A 19,825-nucleotide genomic window follows, 5' to 3' on the forward strand; every position below is an offset into this window, starting at 1 on the left:
AATGAATAGTTCACCCAAAAATGAAAATGTGCTGAATTTACTCAACCTCAGGCCATCCAAGATTGTGATGACTGTTTCTTCATGGGAACAGATTTGGAGAAATGTAGCATTGCATCACTTGCTCACCAATGGATGCTCTGCAGTGAATGGGTGCCGTCAGAATGAGAGTCCAAACAGCTGATAAAAACATCACAATAATCCACAAGTAATCCACACCACTCCAGTCCATCAATTAACATCTTGAGAAGCCAAAACTTGTGTGTTTGTAAGAAACAAATCCATCATTATGACCTTGTTAACATCAAAACGTTGCTTGCAGTTAAAATACGAGTTCTCTATCTGTAATACTGCTTCCTCCAGTGAAAAAATCATCTGGTCTGAATCAGGAGAGAAATCTGCACAGATCAAGCACCGCTTACAAGCCAAAGCATCTCTAAACAAATATGATAAATGATTAAAAAAAATTTAAAAAAAAAAAAATTTAAGCAAACTGTCATTTCTGGGTGAACTATTCCTTCAAAGGTGACGTGCAATTTTCTCAAAGTAATTTATTTTTATCACAGTTTAATATGCAGTTACTAAAACATTGTTATTATTTTTGGAAACATGCAAGTGGCACAGAAATTGCACGCTTCACTTTTAATGCAATTGAACACAGTGTGAAGAGTTTGGTTTCTTTTTTCATCTTAAACTTGATAATTACTCTGATAAATGTTTGCCCACCCTTCATCTGGATGAAGACAGCAGTGAAGAGCCCTTCTCTGTACTGTCTTCATCTCAGTAAACTCATCAAAACAAGCCACGTCAGTGAAGCGGCTGGAATATCATCCTTCAGAAATCTCAGAGGAACACTTTGCTGACAGAACAAAAGCTGGGAAAAAAACCCTCAGATTGTAGTCATCATGTGTCATGGAGTGGATCTGGGCGTGCCAAATTTGCTGAAGCGAGCACAAAGCAGTTTTCCATCATTCTAGAGTTTGTTGGGTCTTCATTGTAGGAGTAATGATGAAAGCAGGTCCGTATCTTACTGAAGGTCGCTGTCTTTTAGTGGACGACGTCCAATCGGAGAGCAGTAAAGGGAGTTTTGAGTGTGGGCGGTAGCTGTGACATCATCTAACCTAACAAACAGACAGTAGTACATGTCTGCTTCGCTAAAAGTGCATTTTTCTGCATTTTCACAAATTGCAAACCAATTCAACCTTTATGAAGAAATTTTCATTACATACGTTTAATGGCAAAACATGATGAAATGCAACCAGTAAAATGGAAGCAATTGCCATATAAATGCAAATAATTATTTTCTTCTTCTGCATTTTTGTTTTGTTTTCCTTTATAAGTTTTTTTGGCCAATGGCCAAATTTGCCCATTGGCCTCTGATCATCATGGCCTCCTAACAATCCCCATATCTACTGATTGGCTTCATCACTCTGTCTCCTCTCCACCAATAAGCTGGTGTGTGGTGAGCGTTCTGGCGCACTATGGCTGCCGTCGCATCATCCAGGTGGATGCTGCACACCGGTGGTGGATGAGGAGATACCCCCTGACAATGTAAAGCGCTTTGAGTGCCTAGAAAAGCGCTATATAAATGTAATGAATTATTTATTATTATTATTATTAAGTATCTAAACATTCTTGAGTCAAGATGCAATTACTTGAGAAACAAAATGACGTAACTGGTCAAGTCACCTTTGTTTCTATAGCGGTTTCTACAATACAGAATGTTTCACAGCAAGTCTCACAGTTATAAAAAGTAACTTTACATTTCAAACAATAAAAAAAGACTATCAATGGAGTAAGATTGTTTTGGTTTTTTTTTGGTTTTTTTTCACTTTTAAAATTGTATTTTATAGAATTTTCGGCAAACAAATATATATATATATATATATATATATATTTTTTTTTGTGTGTGTAAAACCAGAAAAATATCTGCCAATGGGGTCAGAAAAATAAACTTGTTTTTCTTTGAATTAAGTATTTTTTTCTGACCCCATTGGCAGATGGTTTTTCTTGTTTTAAGCATAAACTTACTTGCATTGGACTAAAAGCTGCTGACATAGCTTACACTGGGTATAACATCTTCCCCAAATTTTTTTTATTTATTTTTTTTTTTATTTTTGTAATAAATTTGTGCATATAAATTATGCACAAATAATGCTTTTTCTCTCAAGAACTAATTGACAAAATATTAAAACCAAGATTTGGTGATAATATAGTGTAATGAGAGATTTACAAGCAATTTTTTATCATTTTTAAACCAGGAACACTAAATTAGGTAAAGGATTTTCAGCACAGCACAAGGGTTAAGTACTTTTACTTCTCAAGTAAATGTTTTTTTTAAGTGATTTATGATGATTTAGGAATGTTTAAATATTTGTTCTGGAAAACCAGATGAAATACTGAGGAAGAAATCTTTTTTTTTTTTTTTGCAGTGTTGACTCTCTCCTGTGCTTTAAACACCCTTTTTGTGGTTTGTGCATTGAGTTTTCTGAACTGTATATCAATTCATAATTGCTTTCTATGTCTGCAGAAACTTCTAGAGCTGAATAACCTTCATTCTATGGTGTCGGTGGTGTCGACATTGCAAAGCGCTCCCATCTTTAGACTGAGCAAGACCTGGGCGGTAAGAAACACCCTCAACATTTACTGTACACACATTGCCAAGCTGTCTGAATGACAAAATCCAAACCTGCACCCTAAGGGACACTGTTTTCTTATTTACTTTATTTAATGAATCAGACTGTCCTTAAGAAACAGTTCACGGTTCACTTTCGGCTCACTTCTGGGAATGGTTTTCTCCCCACAGTATAGCTAAATAAAGCCAGACTCATCACAGACCTCAAACCTTTGGCTGTTTAATCAACAGATTGCTGGGTCACGCCAGCGACATCCAGTGCTTTTGTTTGAGTCCGGAAGCATACAGGAGCTTGTGAGGTTGAGGACTGAAGGTCTGGGTGCTGTTTTTTGGCGTTTGCCGTTGGATCCTCTTACACTTCATGTCTGAGGCCAGATGACCACTTCCCCTAACAATTACCAGATGTTTGAAATATGGAAAGAAATGATACTCTTAGGATGTGTTCATCATTAAAACAGCAGATGAATAATTTCCTGCACTTTCATTCAATGAACAGTATGACCTTTGAAGGACTAGAAATGTATTTTCCGCTTGATTTTGGTCACCGCTCAATGGCTGTGTTTCAAAACCTGTTGATTGGCCTCGCTGACTACTGCCTATACTGCCTTGAAAAGCAGCGTCCCAACTGAACTGAAATTAAAACCTTTTTAAGTGTCCCACAGGTTTGTGTGCCATTCAGAACTGAATCTAGAATGCATTTTAAATTACAGTTCCGTTTCTGATTTTGAATTAGAATTTGAGCTAACAAACAGGAAGCAGAATTCAAAATTCGCATTTGAATTTAAGGAAGTGCAGTTAAAATCGATTTAAATTCAAATCAAATCAAATAAAAAAACTATACTATACTATACTCCAATTTGGATCCATTGGTCTGATCAATAAGGCGTCTTAAACTCAGTGACTCTTCAAAATGCAGTGTTTTTACTGTTCCGTTAGCTGCAGGTTTAGTTCAGTGATACTTACCTCTGTGTTGGCTGTGGATGATGCCAAGATCAACTCTGCAGGCAGGTTCATGGCCCTGTCCGTCCACCCTTAGAGGAGCACCAGGGACAGTTTGTCCTTTAAAAGCCGTTCCACAGGCGTCAAGAAGGTCCGTGGCGCCGGAGGTTTGGCGTTGGTCGGGGTGACGTGGATGGGAGGGATTCGTTTATGTATGGCTTAAGAAATATGAACATATCTGTTATAACGTGAAGCCCAGATTTATATATAATATGCAAGGGATTGCACATAAAATATGATGTCAAGGGAACAACAACAGAAAATGACTTCATGATTAATTGTTATTCAAAAGCTCAAGGCTATGATGACCATATACAGTAGATAATAAAGTCATGCAGCAAATTTTTTTTGTTATCAGTATGTGCAAAGGCTAGCTTCACATGCTTGCACTATGATCTCACTATAGGTGTGATGCAACATGTTTCCAAGGAAAAGTAATTAATCTGTCCACATTTGCAGGGAAATTCCACCCAAAAATGAAAATGATCATTTACTCGCCCTCATTCCTCAGTTTGGTTAATACCTCATGTACAGTGGCCCTAAAGTAAATCAGAAGACTGTAGAACAAACAACCAGCATGTATGTTTCAGCAGTTTAGGACAGAATTTGACTTTACATCAGGATTGCAATTAATTAAGTGCACTACTGTTCAAAAATTTGGGATCAAATTTTTTTTTCTCGAAAGAAATTAATAATTTTATTCAGCAAGGATGCATTAAATTGATCGAATATGACAGTAAAGTCATTTATGTCTGAATGATACAAATGTGTTGCTCATACATCACGATAATTACGTTTTCCACACTTTGCCCACTTAGTCCTGTAATTATTTTTCCCTGCTCACTTTGAAACTGATGGTTTTTAACACAAGCGTCTGTCGTTTAAAATGGAAAGTTAGTCTAACAACAGAAAATGACTTCATGATTAATTGTTATTCAAAAGCTCAAGGCTATGATGACCATATACAGTAGATAATAAAGTCATGCAGCAAATTTTTTTTGTTATCAGTATGTGCAAAGGCTAGCTTCACATGCTTGCACTATGATCTCACTATAGGTGTGATGCAACATGTTTCCAAGGAAAAGTAATTAATCTGTCCACATTTGCAGGGAAATTCCACCCAAAAATGAAAATGATCATTTACTCGCCCTCATTCCTCAGTTTGGTTAATACCTCATGTACAGTGGCCCTAAAGTAAATCAGAAGACTGTAGAACAAACAACCAGCATGTATGTTTCAGCAGTTTAGGACAGAATTTGACTTTACATCAGGATTGCAATTAATTAAGTGCACTACTGTTCAAAAATTTGGGATCAAATTTTTTTTTCTCGAAAGAAATTAATAATTTTATTCAGCAAGGATGCATTAAATTGATCGAATATGACAGTAAAGTCATTTATAATGTTACAAATAGTTTCAATTTCAAATAATGCTGTTCGTTTGAACTTTATATTCATCAAAGAATCTGGAAAATAAAATGTGTCGCAGTTTCCACAAAAATATGAAGATTTTTTTTTTTTTTGCGCAGCAAATCAGCACATTAGATTGATTTCTGAAGGATCATGTGACACTAAAGACTGGAGTAATGATGCTGAAAATTCATCTTTGCATCACAGAAATAAATTACGTCTTTCAATGTATAAAAAAATAGAAAACGTTTATTTTGAATCATAATATTTCACAACATTACTGTTTTTACTATATTTTTGATCAAATAAATGCAGCTTTGGTGAGACTTTTGAAAAATATTTATACCAATCCCCAAAATTTTCAATGGCAGTGTATGGTAACAGCTTTTTAATGTTCTATTTTTATACAAATATTTTAAATATTTTTTTTCTCTCGTAATATCAGAGCATCCATTTATCAATAAGTGACTCTACAGATTTATTTATACTTATTTATCCCAAATAACATTTCTTTTAATATTGCCGTTTGTGCAGTTAATAGCGATTACATTTTAATCAATTGACAGCAGTGTTATTTTAGTATTATGTGTATACTATTGTAGCTTTTATTTTATATTTCAATTTTAGTTAAATTTTTTGTCATTTTGTTATGTGCTTTTTGTTATTTTTTTTAATTTAGTTTTAATAGATATTATACGTTCATTAAATATGAGTATTTAGATTTAAATTATTGTTATTTCAGTTCAGTTTAACTTATGATTTGGGTTTTATTTAATTTCAGTTTTATTTCGATGAACAGAAATATTTTTATAATCGTTTTAGTTATAGTTAACCCTGACTGGCAGCCCTACTTTAGCTTTTTAGCTCAATATCGCGTCTGGTTTGGACTCAGTGTTATGATTAGTGATTTGAACACTAATGGCTCGTATTAAACTGGCTTGTAACTCGTCACACACCATGTGAGCTACATGAATGATACCTCAACCATCCACAATGGTGAATGGTGAATTTTGGCAAGCATTACTGAAGAAAACAGGAAAGTATTACATGGTTAGCTAACACACTTTACGGCCCATCTGCAGGTATGAGCTGGATGTGATTTGACTGTACTGTATTGAAAGCAGCCCATGTCTAATTAGTCTTGAGGGACCAGTAGCACTTGTTTTATCCCCTAGTTACCAGCAACCGATGCGTCTTTCCTTACACCTGCTCTCTCAGCCAGAGACCTCCGGATGCTTTTGCCAGGTCCTGCACACATTTTCCTGCTCTGTCACTCCGTTATTGTGCTTTATAGCACCGAACAGGAGCTTTTTTCAGCGGCTTTGTTGCAAAGGGGTAATTTCAATCCCTACTGTTGTTTAAAAAAGTAATGTCAAACGCAGAAGAAGGATTATCCAGTGTTCTCCGGTCTGATTAGCCTGTCGTTCGAGGGCTTTTCAGCAGCTGGCACTGAGAAAATTTATTTGAATCGCAGATTGAGCAAATACTGGCTGATATTCGATGTTAGGCATGCTGAAACCACCCGAAACATGGTATATATCCGCTTTCAACACCCTAAAGCCCAGAACTACCGCTAGCAAGACCGTTTTCCAAAACCGTGATTTCTATGAGCTCTGACTTTTACCAGAAGAAACTCTGTTAGCTGCATTACAGGCTTCATTGATGGGGGAGGTCAGAGTTCTGTGGACATTAGTTTTATTCATTTTTGCATGCAAGAAAATCTCACTCGCAGATACAGATGGTCCCATGGTTGTAGTTGATTCGTCTTGGGTTTTGATCAATGTATGCTTCATCCCATAAGCTCCAGTGATTTCCTGGCAGACAGGTTGACGATCTGCAAAGTCGCTTTTGTTGGTAGAGCAACATGCAGTGCAATACTTGTGTGTAGTGTTGCATCAGAGACTTCAGAATGCCAAGACGGTGCACTCATATTACTATGAATGGGAGAAAGTGCAACATGCAATATGGCAGAATAAGTCTCGCTTTCTAAATTAATTGGCCACCGAGTGAACAGACTTTCCTCAAAAGGGACTTGGTTGTAACCAGAGATATGGCCATAGCGTTCCCCCGTATTTAGTGCTGCCATGTACTGCAGTGCAAGGAAACACCAAATTCTCTAAAAGTGCAACAAAACAGCTATGAAACTGTGCAGTGTGACAGCAGACCAGGACTTTTGACCTTTCTTTTAATTTGTCCAGTGATTTTTTTTCATTAAAAAGTTAGATTATTTAAAGTTTTCCTCTTATGGAAGCCTGTTTCTGATAGATAGATAGATAGATAGATAGATAGATAAAAAGCTTTCTCAATTCAGTTCTGAATGGAAACATATGCAAAGAGAAACAAACAGATGATTTAAGAGTAGTGTCATCGTGATGATGTCATTCTTCATTCTGCACTGCTCTCTCTCTCATCTGGACACATATGTGAGAATGCGGTTTGTTTGTGGACAACGGCTCCGCATTCAGCTCCATAGTTTGACACACAACTCCAGGCTGTTGTCCTGAACTGCTCCTTGAGCAGCTGGACTCTGGACTTCCTGTCAGGCAGACGTCAGGTGGTCAGACTTCTCCATACTGACCGTCCACTCGTACTCTTTCTACGACCACACAAAGGCCACGTAAACACTGCAGCCAAATCCGGTTGTCATTTCACCTTTTAGTGCGTAATCCTGTTCTGTACACACAGAGTTCAGTAATTTACGGGATTGACAGCCACATTCAACAACCGAATTGAGTGCCGAAAAATTCAGGTAGCGACAACTGCATTTACAGAAATTCTATGCAGTGTAGCCGGACTGGAGTCGAACTGAACAAGTAGTTGTTAATGACGTATTGGCCACATGGTACATTTGGACTCATTAGTGTTGCCAAATCTTGTTAGAAAAAACAATATATAAGAGCAAACCCATAATAAACTCCAAAATGTGTTATTTTGGAAATAAGCCGTGTTACCACAACCAGCCTACTTTATTAACTCCATAATTTGGTTTGCTTTAGGAGCCGAGCCCAAACAGCAAACCCAAAGACACTTAATAAGCGTCACTTATAATAAGTGGACATGGCAACCCTTCAAGAGTGCACTCTGTGCAGTAGCCTTCCAAAACATAAACAAAATACAATGGCTCTGTGGACGGTGGTTTAGTTAAAATCTCCAAACATAATGAGTCTTTGGTTGCTGTAATAATACATTGGTTAAGAGTCTGAATTTCTCGTCCGAAAATTTCGCATGTTAAAAAATAAATACGACCACACGTTGTCAACACACTGCCTCCGAAACTTTCGTCCGTCATAAAAAAAAATCGGATCAGGTTCGATTTTCTGCTTTTTCACATCCGTAGCAAGCATTTTGATAGGAAAGGATGACGAATATGAAAAAAAAAAAAACGCATATTTCGGACTCAGTGTGCAAAGACCTTTAGACTAAAGTTTCGAGAGTTAGTTCTGTTAAATTCACACTTGAAATGATAATATAAGGGATTCACTACCGGCTTTAAATGCGGTTGGAACTTTCAAGTGTGTACTATACATGGCCTTAGTCTCAACATCATCATCAGATTTAAAAATTCAAATCCTTTAAATTCCACATCCCATCATTCTAATTTCAATTTACATAATCCAGTACTGCATGTTGTAACCAGATTAATTCAAATCCACACTGTACGGGAATTGTAGTGGAACTAATTCTTCAGCTTCAAGCCTGGTTTCCGAGCAGAAAGCTACTCTTGTATCTGATCTTATAATTGGAGCGATGTTTTCTTGGACCTGAAAGCACTTTGGTGACAGACTTTAACTGACAGACGATCAAAGCTTGATTTCAGATTTCAGAAGCCTGGTTTGTTGTATTTAGACATTACACTGGCAGTTAATCCATCTGACAGTGTTTCCATTGATCGTCTCGCTGGTGTGTCCGCTTTCATGTGTGATGGTGGAATAAAGGCCTTTCTGCCAGGATTCCTCGTGTCAGTTCTTCCCTGCGTTAAACGTTAATGATTACGGTGGGAACAGGCATCTGTAAGGCATGTAATGACATAAACCATTTGTTCTCGTCCGTTAAATAAAGACGCATGCAAATTTTTATAAGTCATTCTCAATTGCTTTTAATATCCTGATATTTGGACACTGTCAAAGAATGTGGCTAAATCTCACGAAGCCTGTCAAGAAATGTTCCAGTCATATTTCAGCCTGAAAACACATGAAAAAGAAAATTGCAGAAGAAAGATGAAGACATTTTTTAAGGTTTATCATGCAGAGATTAGATCATCTCTGAATGTGCTGTGAATTTAACACACATTTGGGAATGCTATATGCACTACGTTTACTTTATTTACACGTTCGTATGATTTCCAACAATTTTATGAACAGAAGTTTATAGTATTTCACCTATTCTGCCAAAATAAAATCCTGAAATTTAATTGTTAAAAGCTGGAGGGTTTGAACGCTTGAAGGTGAAGGAGACAAATTAATTTTATAACTTGTACAATTAAAAAAAACATTTATATTATCATCACGCATTCATTTTTTATTTTACAATATAATTGCAATTGTATTAACTATATACAGTGGGTACAGAAAGTATTCGGACCCCCTTAAATTTTTCACTCTTTGTTATATTGCAGCCATTTGCTAAAATCATTTAAGTTAATTTTTTTTCCTCATTAATGTACACACAGCGCCCCATATTTGTACATTTTCTTGCCTCATTTCCTGAGATTAAATCATGTTGAAACAATGAGTTTTATTAGCTGATTTTAGCCCAAATAGTGATATAATCTGATATTTAATTTGAGAGTGTATATATATATTGTTTATTGTTATTGCATTGTTTTTGCTGTAACTGCAGCTCTCATAGTGAATCACACTATTCCAAATTAAAAATTAAATCATTTGTCATTGTTTCTGTTCTTTTCGTTTGGTTACATGTGTTGAAATCATTTGTCTCTTTTTCCAGTATGTTTGCAGTTCATGTAAGCATATCTGACGATTCCAAGCAGCGAGGCCTTGTGTGTTTGTGTGTGTGTGTGTGTGTGTGTACACACACTCGTGTTTCCTATACCGTGCTTCCTCTTTCATTGCAATCCATCCGTATTCTCAGAGGAAATCATACGCCATCCCTTCCCCGCCTCACGCAGATTCATCCATCACATTTTCCATCTCTATCAAATCTGCTCACCACAAATGTGAAACATGACACAGTGTCTTCCGAAACTTCTTATCCCACTGCCAACTATAACACCAAGATGCTGACTATCCCGATTTCATATCCCATTCCATGTTCCACTTTATCAGCTCACTCTTAAGTTTCCATGCTGGGTGAGTTGAGTTACTGTATGTCTTTATAGCTTCGGTCCTCAGCTTTCTTTAGCTTTGCTATCTGACGTCCATCTAGCTTAGTCTGAAATCCCATCATAAAAATGTTCCTATGCAGCCACTAAAAGGATATTTGTCGGCTTGCATGTTGGGAAAGGGCCATGTCATTGTGGAGTGATATATTAGCAGGCTGTCTGAACATGAACTGAAGGAAATTTCCTCTTGTGCAGTAGTTTTTTCCACCAATCCCACTGTGCGCCTTTTACAGTATATCCATGTAATTGACATTTCCTCCTACCAAGTGAAGACTTTATTTTGTATTACAGTACTTACACTTAGTGGCTATTAAGTGGCTTAGTTACTATTGCTCATACTAAAGGTTAGTAATTAGAACAAACCTATTAATGGTTTCTTCTGAAAATGTTAAGGTGCATTCCTGTAGCTAATCATAGCATTAGAAATGCCAAGGTCATGGGTTTGATTCCTAGAGAATGCATGAACTGTTAAAATGTAAACTTTGAAATCAGTTTAAGCCAATTTAGATAAAAGTATCTGCTAAATGCATAAGTCTAAAGTAATTGTCTAGTTGGATGTAAAATCTAAAATAATTGTTTCTTTGATCAGCCATAACCATTTAATCTGCATGTTATCAGTAAAATTAAATAAAAATAAAAATCAGTCACTTAAATGTATTCTTTTAGAAGATACTTTTTGTACACTTTTTTTTCCATGTATGTAAACTAGCTAAATAAAATAAATAAGTAAATAAACAGCCAAACTATATATTTATTTAATATGAATATTTATTTATTCAAAGATTTATTTATTTGTTATTTAGCAAGAATGCATTAAATTGATCAAAAGTGACAGTATAGACATTTAAAAGATTTCTATGTCAAATAAATGCTGTTCTTTTTGTCTTTAAGTGTTTTTTCATCATTCTTTAAGTTCATCAAAGAATCCTGAAAAAGCATGAATCAGCGCAACTGTTTTCAACATTGATAATAATCAGAAATGTTTCTTGAGCAGCAAATCAGCATATTAGAATGATTTCTGTAGAATCATGTGACACTGAAGACTGGAGTAATGATGCTGAAAATTCAGCTGTGCATCACAGGAATAAATTACATTTTACTATATATTCAAATAGAAATCAGTCTGGCTGAGCATATGAGACTTCTTTCAAAAACAACTTTTGAACAGTATTGTATACTTAAATTGTATACCTTTTGCCAATAACATGCATGTTAGCTTTTTTTTTTTTTTCAAAATATATGCATTTGTACAGCTGTTGTTTGATTGAGTGCCTTGACTTGCGCCTTGATGTTTCCTTGTCAACGTCTTGAGCGCTTAAGTGCTCCACAGCTCTGTGTTTTGCCCGCAGTTTTCTGCAGTGGTCAGTGGAATTTCAAATGTGTCTATTTCTTCCCATCATGAGGTATTTACCACTGCAAATGTACAAGCCTTTAGCCTTGTCCCCCAGAGCCTCGTAAACCAATGAGATCGCGGCTTCCATGAGCTCATGGCGTGACCAGCCAGAGTCATTATTAATGAGGCACATGTATGGAGGCACGGGTGTCTCCTGAGTTTTGCACCATATGCCTACTTTTGGCTTTGGCGTTGTTGGTTGTATTTTGAAACAAGCTGGGTGGGCAAAGGTACAGTATAAACTATTAAACCTATTGGGAAAAGCAAGCCCAAATGTTTAGATGTTTTGCAATAGTTTTCAAATTTTTTTTAGATATTGTAGTACTTGCACAGTGGAGAAATGTTTTTCACTGTCATTTCATTTGTCATCACCAAACAGTCTCCAAAAGAGACATGTTTGCGTTCACATGCTTGCATGGAGTTTAGTTCTGAACCAAGACGGTTACCAAATATTAGCTTTATCTTCAGGACAGTTTGACCCAGATTTACCATACAAATGATTGACTATACTACAGATCTTAAGGGCTTTAACCTCCAGAAACGATATGCATGTGTGTTTTCAGAGTGTGTAGCGCAGGTCAAACCCCGGGCATGACCGTTAACAGCTGTGAGGCCTAAAAGAAGCATCCGAAAACAATTGGTCTGATGGTTTCCCTCCGCAGGTCACTCGGGACGGGCTGCTAGAAGCCGTTTGTTTGCATTTGCTCGGCGTGTTGAGAAGGTCCCTCTTTATGATCCACCAGCTGTGCATTGAAACGCTGTTTTAACCATTTATTTCTTCTTGAATTTTGTGACTTTCTTATTAAGGGTAATGAATGCGCGTGCAGTGTTTCAACACAAATGTGTTTTGGAAAGGCTGTACGAATTTTGCTTACATCGATTGTGTTAGGGGTCAAATTGACCTCCATTGGTTTCCAAGCAATTTGCCAAAATCCAAGGCTTTGAAAAACAGCGAAGAGTCTGGTCAAAATCAAAAAACCTTTTGTTGTAGCTTGCCAAACATAAAATATGAATTGCATGAGAGCTTATGAAACTTTAAACTCAAAGTTTACTTGAAACTGAAGACTTGTCTTCTGAATCATCCAAGGAGAATTGAATGCTTCTTCGTCTGTTTGAGTTTCACTGTCAGAAAGAAATCTGTGAAAGGATGGTTTGTTGGATCTTAGTCACTTGTCTGTTGTAGCACTGAAAAGTGTGAGAAACCCATTTTACCCTCATAAGGGTTTGAGATCTAGACATAAGGCGGCAAGTACAAATAGCAATAAATGCAAGTACAAATCATGTTAGATATTAATTATACTTAGTTGTGGTTATTTTCACCTCAGTGTGCAAAGTCACTAAAGACCAAAAAAAATTTTTTAATATTTTGTCTGTGCAGCTGATTTTTAACATAAAAATATATTTGCAAATTATTGCATATTTCATGTTGTTTTTAAGTCTCTGACAACCTGCAGTAGAGTTTTGTTGTTGTTTGTTTTACATGATTCTTTCATGTGTTTCGCTGTTGATTTCTGGTGAATTGCATGTAAACAATTTGGGGGTCAATTTGACCCACAACACAAGTTGAGTACCCAGATTTTTATCAGGAAAGGAGGGTTAAATCTTCTGTAACCTGCAGTCCTCAGCCACTCATTTCCATTTAGTGAATGTAAATGGGCATCAAGCTCCAAAATACATGCTAAAAAATAAGTCCATATGAGACCTGTGTTGAGCCTTCAGATGTTCAGATCTGACTGTTGTTCTATGCTGAAAAAAAAAAAAAAGGTGTCGGATTTACTTTGAAACTATTTTCATTCAGAAATTGCTATTAAATTTAACATAATTAAACCGAAATGGCAAGTAGCATTGAATTAAACATGGAAATTTCAAGTAAAACAGTCCAATTACTTCGCATTACAGACTTAATTTTCTTCTCTGATTTTGGGTTAAAATGGTGTGCAGAATTGATGTAAACATGGTAAAAAAAATTTAAATGGAGCGCTGCACTCTTATTTATAGCTGAGAACAATCATGTTAGTCAAATTATTTAAAGAAACATGGAAATGGTGAATGATTGGTGTTGAATTATTGTTTTATAGTAGCTTCTGATCAGTGCCGCAACTTTCCTGTTTTTCTTCAGCTGATCAGCCGGAAGGACAAGGCCACGTTTGAGAAGCTGGACTATCTGACCTCCAAAGAGGAGAACTATGCCAGGATGAGAGAGTACATCCGCTCCCTCAAGATGGTGCCCTGCATGCCTTACCTGGGTGAGTCCTCATCTGTCTGCTCTCTCTCAGTCTCTCCAAACGTGCTTTACTTCACCTTCCAGTGGCGTAAATGAACCGGAAGAATGATCTCTTTAACATCTGACAAACCGAGGGATCAGGTCCTGTTTGCCTCTGCTGGTAGATTCTGTTAATACATCATATGCTTCTACAAATCTTTCTACAAGTATTTCTTGCTGAATACAAGTATTAATTTCTTTGAAAAAAATGCTCACAAAACTTTTGAACGGTAGTGTGTATATTGATAATATTTCATTGTATTATGGTACGTTTTATTAGTGCCCGATTTTTTAGAGATTTTTTAGAGATTCATAAAAGCTTGAAATTGACTTCTTATGTCTATATTTATACATACAATGTATCTCATCTGGACATTTGAACATACTGAGATACTGAGTCATCGTTTCATAAACACATTGAACTTCATTCATGAACAGATTTGTGTCTACCTAAAACATTCTGATGCGAAATGTCACGTTCAATTCAATGCAGCAGTTTACGTAAGAATATAGAAATTTGTTCTGTTCATGTTTCGTGGGGCCAGATGTTTCATGAAATGTGTGGAAATCTACAAGCACTGTTTTCTCAGCCTTTAGATTTCTGATTTTGTCTTTGAGCTCTTGTTTTAAAGAATATCATGGCAATTTTGGTCATTTTACGGAGTTTCTAAAACATAATGGTAGCATGCATAATGCATGCTTTTTCAATATGATATCTTTCTTGGAACAAGTACTCTCAGCGTTTAAATATGAAACATGCAATTCAGATTTGTTTTGTTTTTGTATTATTATTTTAGGCATTTGTCAGTGTTTTCCCATGTTCTCTCACTCTAATGCACATTGAACCCCATTGTTTGTGCTCTGAACTCTATCAGAGAGATCACAGACGTACGGTTCTCATTACCTCACAGATTCTCAGTTAGTCTGGAGACTCAACAATAAATTGATTCCAAACCCTCTGTGCTGTTACAGGGATATCAGTGATCAGGGAAAGCTATGGAAACTGTCTCATATTCCTCAGCACTTAGTCGTTTATAGCTGCTGTTCTGATTTAACTCAAATTGGGTGAAGATGGAGGGATACGCATATTAAAAGCTCATATCAGGTACTCTGGGTTTGATTTATAGGCATGTTACAGGTGCTGTTTCTTTAGGGTTGTCTAAGCATTTCTTGGAGAGAATGTACTCATGTTCTTGCAGTTCTTGGACATGTAGTTGGTAGATTTGTGCACCAAAACCATTAACTAAACAAAGTATTATCCAGGGGCGGTTATGCAATTTTCATTTTAGGGTGGCTACTAAAAGAATGCACCAGAAAACAAGGGACTTTTAGTATGAGAACTGACTGACCCTGCACAATGTTATGCTTTATACATAAACTTACTAATACCTTCATGTGTTGATGTGACCCAGCACATGGTATTCAGAGTATGTGCTTGTCCTAGTGCCCTTGAAATGCCCTGTCGTGCTGAACAGTCAGCGTGTTGTTCTATCTTTTATGTCCATTACTTGCAGTCATGGGCATCTACTTACAGTAAACATGGAGAGAATGCCACAGAAGCTCTCATTATCTGTTGCACACTTCTATACTATCTTAAAGGGGTCATAGCATGCTACATGCACTTTTAAAAGTTGTTTGAACTGAAATGTGTGTTGCTTTATTAGGTTCATCCCAAAATGAAAATGTGCTGAAATTTGTAGGTGTAGATGGGTATGTTTCTTCATTGGAACAAAGTTAGCATTCCATCACTTGCTCACCAATGGATCCTCTGCAGTGAATGGGTGCCGTCAGAATGAGAGTCTAAACAGTCCCAAATTTTTGTTTAGAACTGTTTTGTACTGTTTTCACATCTAAACGGTAATGTGCCTATTTATCTCCTGGTTGAGATGAGACAATGTTTTCACTGAAGAAAAATATCATTCTGACGGCACCCATTCACTGCAGAGGATTCGTTGGTGAACAGGTAATGTAATGCTAAATTTCTCCAAATCTGATGAAGAAACAAACTCATCTATTCTGGAAGGCGTGAGGGTGAGTACATTTTCAGCAAATGTTCATTTTTGGGTGAACTATTCTTTTAAAATATGTTCCTGATCTTGATTCAACAATGCATGTTATTCTAAGGACTTTCCCCTCTGATCACCTGTACTTTTTACAATTCAGTTTATATCTAATTAATACAATCAATTCCACCATTTTATTTTTCCTCAAAAATGTCCTGTTTCAATTGGAAATGCTTTTACATTTCAGAAATAAAATGGCTTCCAAATGCCAATTTCATTTCATGCTCGACTTTAATGTGTTTTCCAGTCATTTACAAGACTTTCCTCATTTGGAAACTAATGTTAATGACACCGTTTTCATTTATAATGATTGATGTTTGAGCAGCAAAGGTTTGGGTCTGTTCTCTTGCGCTCAGAGTCTCCCATAGGGCCCTTTAGAGCCTTGAGTTGCTTGTACAAGTGAAAACATTGAGGTTTGAGCTCAGTCTTTCTATCGGTCTTTTGTGTTTATAATGTATTGTAGTCTATAGGGCAAGACTTGTGTATGTTCTTTGCAGCTGAACACAAAAGAGCTTGTCTCTACTCCGTAGTAGCTGTTACATAATTTATTGGAAAATTCTGTAAGTACACAACCATACTTTGCATTACAAAAACACTCACTCACAGTTTCTATATACAAATGGTTTCAAAACGGCACTCAGTCTAAAGGACCAGAGTGAAATCATTCATGGACATATGAATGCAGAGCACAATGTTGCACTAAAACAATAATATACAAGACAGACATGCTTTGCATTTGTGATTTTTGCAGAGGCTTTGCTTTTGTGGTTTAAATGTGTTCATTGAACCAAGTCATGCCTTTTCAATTACAAATGAGTGAGAAAATAGATGCATACACAATGACTAGGCTAGATTTACCTCTGAATGTCAACAAAAATCCTATGTAGTCCACTTCAAAGCACAATTGCAATGTACTGTACCAATTCACGTCTCCTAAGCTACATTTATCTAGTAAATAGGTGCATAGACAATGACTAGGCTAGATTTACCTCTAAATTATGACAGAAGTTTAATTTTTTCATCAAAAATGCTGTTTTAGATGTCCATGGGCACAATTGTAGCGTACCCTGGATTGGAAGTCAATGCTAGAAACAGGTCAAATGAGAATCTATATGTTCAAATGCCTCAATTAGTACATAACAGGTCATGTTTTATAGCACTAATGTAAACTTAAAATAACGGTTCTTCAAGGTTAGACTTCTTACAGTGAGAATAAGGTCGCATAAACATACAGACCGTTTTAAGCACACTTGTAAGGATGCACACGATGCTGTTCAGCTTCCAAATCACGTGGAACCTGAGTTGCTAGGTTTGTCTGACAGAAGTTTTTCTAGTATTTTCACTTGGTCTTCAGTGTCCACAACGCCTGAACTCCATTGGGAAGATTCCCAAGAAGACGTGAGTTGTGTTTCCTTCATGAAGTCATTGCACTTTCTTATTTCTGGATTTGCATATGTATGACTGCATATTATGAATTCGTAAGAAAGTAAACAATCAATAATTAACAAAAAAAAAAAAAAAACGTAACATTGCACTTTTTACAGCGTTTTTTGAGTTATGACGCATTAGACTTGAGTTTTCCTTCACGTGACGTTTTAATGGAAAGTGTTGGGATTCGGTCGGATCATCATAGTGACCTTCTTTCTTGAATACGATCCTCCGCGGAACTCTGCCCAGTAAACTCCATCCTGGTAGCGGCTGCGGTAATGGCCACCGCGGTACCACACGCCGTTCAGGTTGGAGTGGGCGCAGGCGTTGTACCACCAGCCACCCTTCTGATAGTGGGCACAGTTTCCTGTATGAGAGGAAATGAGGTTTTTGAGTAAAAAAAAAAAAAAAAACGTAACATTCCATTTTTTACAGCGTTTTTTGAGTTATGACGCATTAGACTTGAGTTTTCCTTCACGTGACGTTTTAATGGAAAGTGTTGGGATTCGGTCGGATCATCATAGTGACCTTCTTCAAGGAATACGATCCTCCGCGGAACTCTGCCCAGTAAACTCCATCCTGGTAGCGGCTGCGGTAATGGCCACCGCGGTACCACACGCCGTTCAGGTTGGAGTGGGCGCAGGCGTTGTACCACCAGCCACCCTTCTGATAGTGGGCACAGTTTCCTGTATGAGAGGAAATGAGGTTTTTGAGTAAGTGAACTCTAGTTGCGTTTCAAATGGCACACTATACACTATGTACTTATGCACTGTGTGCTCAACCGTGTAGTGTATGAATTTTATAAGGTTATTTTATCACCTTATAGTCTGATAGCCCCGCCCCCTCCACTACGTAATTAAATCTGCGACTGTTGAGTGCATAAAGCATCCAACATTCCACACTTAGTTTTTTCGGTTAATTAAGTGCATCGTCAGGGTATTTAAAGTGCACTTTTTCCTTTTGGAATTTTCAGTGTGAACACACTACTTGCACTATTTTTCATTGGCTTTTGGAATAATGCAGAAAATAATCAATAAAGGTTTGATTCATGCATGTTTTGCACAAGATAATCATTACAAATGAACACCGGTACCACACGCCGTTCAGGTTGGAGTGGGCGCAGGCGTTGTACCACCAGCCACCCTTCTGATAGTGGGCACAGTTTCCTGTATGAGAGGAAATGAGGTTTTTGAGTAAGTGAACTCTAGTTGCGTTTCAAATGGCACACTATACACTATGTACTTATGCACTGTGTGCTCAACCGTGTAGTGTATGAATTTTATAAGGTTATTTTATCACCTTATAGTCTGATAGCCCCGCCCCCTCCACTACGTAATTAAATCTGCGACTGTTGAGTGCATAAAGCATCCAACATTCCACACTTAGTTTTTTCGGTTAATTAAGTGCATCGTCAGGGTATTTAAAGTGCACTTTTTCCTTTTGGAATTTTCAGTGTGAACACACTACTTGCACTATTTTTCATTGGCTTTTGGAATAATGCAGAAAATAATCAATAAAGGTTTGATTCATGCATGTTTTGCACAAGATAATCATTACAAATGAACACACCTTCATGAATTTTAAAGCCTACAGTAAATAAAATCGCCAAAAGTAAAAAGCTAAACGTAGGCTATAAACAAACTACACCATGGTCACATGACTTCAATGTCACCACCATTAAGCTTCCGACAACACTTTCAATCTTTATTTAAAATTGTAAAGTTTGAGTTGCAATAGTTTTCAAGAATGCGACTACAAACACAGCAAGGCTTTGAAAATGATTAGTGAGTGACGTTTAATATCCATGGCAAACAACCACGTTTTCAAGACACAAAAAGCTTAAAAAACACAAGTGGGGTGTTACTGATCAGATGTTATTATAGTTTTTATTAATATTTTCAGTTTTTATTTGAGATTTTTCTTTTTTTTTTATTTGAAAGTTTTAGTACCCTGTGTGTGTTTTTGTTATTTTCAGTAGGTTTTTTTTATACGTATGTAGTTTTATTTTTTATTTCAATTAACATTTATTTGATTTCAAGTAATGATTATTTTATGGTTTTAATTTTATTTTTTTAAACTTAATCGAACTACACGGTAAAAAAAATTGTTGCCTTAAAATTTTAAGTTTAGTCAACTTAAACGTTAAGTTGTACTAAGTGACAACTTGGATATTTGAGTTGACTATACTTAAAATTTTAAAGCAGCACAAACACTTTTTTTAAGATGAAACTACTTTTTATTTATTTATTTATTTTAATACAGTGTATAATAACTCTGTTACTGACGTATTTTATGTT

The 19,825-nt window shown here is 36.5% G+C and overlaps 1 protein-coding gene across 3 annotated transcripts in view; it reads left to right on the top strand.

Annotated features, from left to right (window-relative positions):
* The window catches only part of LOC107725136 (ras-specific guanine nucleotide-releasing factor RalGPS1), a 132,740-nt gene that overhangs the window by 41,664 nt on the left and 71,251 nt on the right, over nucleotides 1-19,825 (top strand). For all 3 annotated transcript variants that reach the window (XM_016534293.1, XM_016534295.1, XM_016534294.1), the window contains 2 exons: nucleotides 2,528-2,620; nucleotides 13,894-14,020. In XM_016534293.1, the coding sequence (XP_016389779.1) occupies nucleotides 2,528-2,620; nucleotides 13,894-14,020 (220 nt within the window). The remainder of the gene's footprint in view (nucleotides 1-2,527; nucleotides 2,621-13,893; nucleotides 14,021-19,825) is intronic.

The sequence above is a fragment of the Sinocyclocheilus rhinocerous genome, unplaced genomic scaffold, assembly GCF_001515625.1.
Source record: "Sinocyclocheilus rhinocerous isolate Xijiao unplaced genomic scaffold, SAMN03320098_v1.1 scaffold1295, whole genome shotgun sequence".
NCBI classification, from domain to species: Eukaryota; Metazoa; Chordata; class Actinopteri; order Cypriniformes; family Cyprinidae; genus Sinocyclocheilus; species Sinocyclocheilus rhinocerous.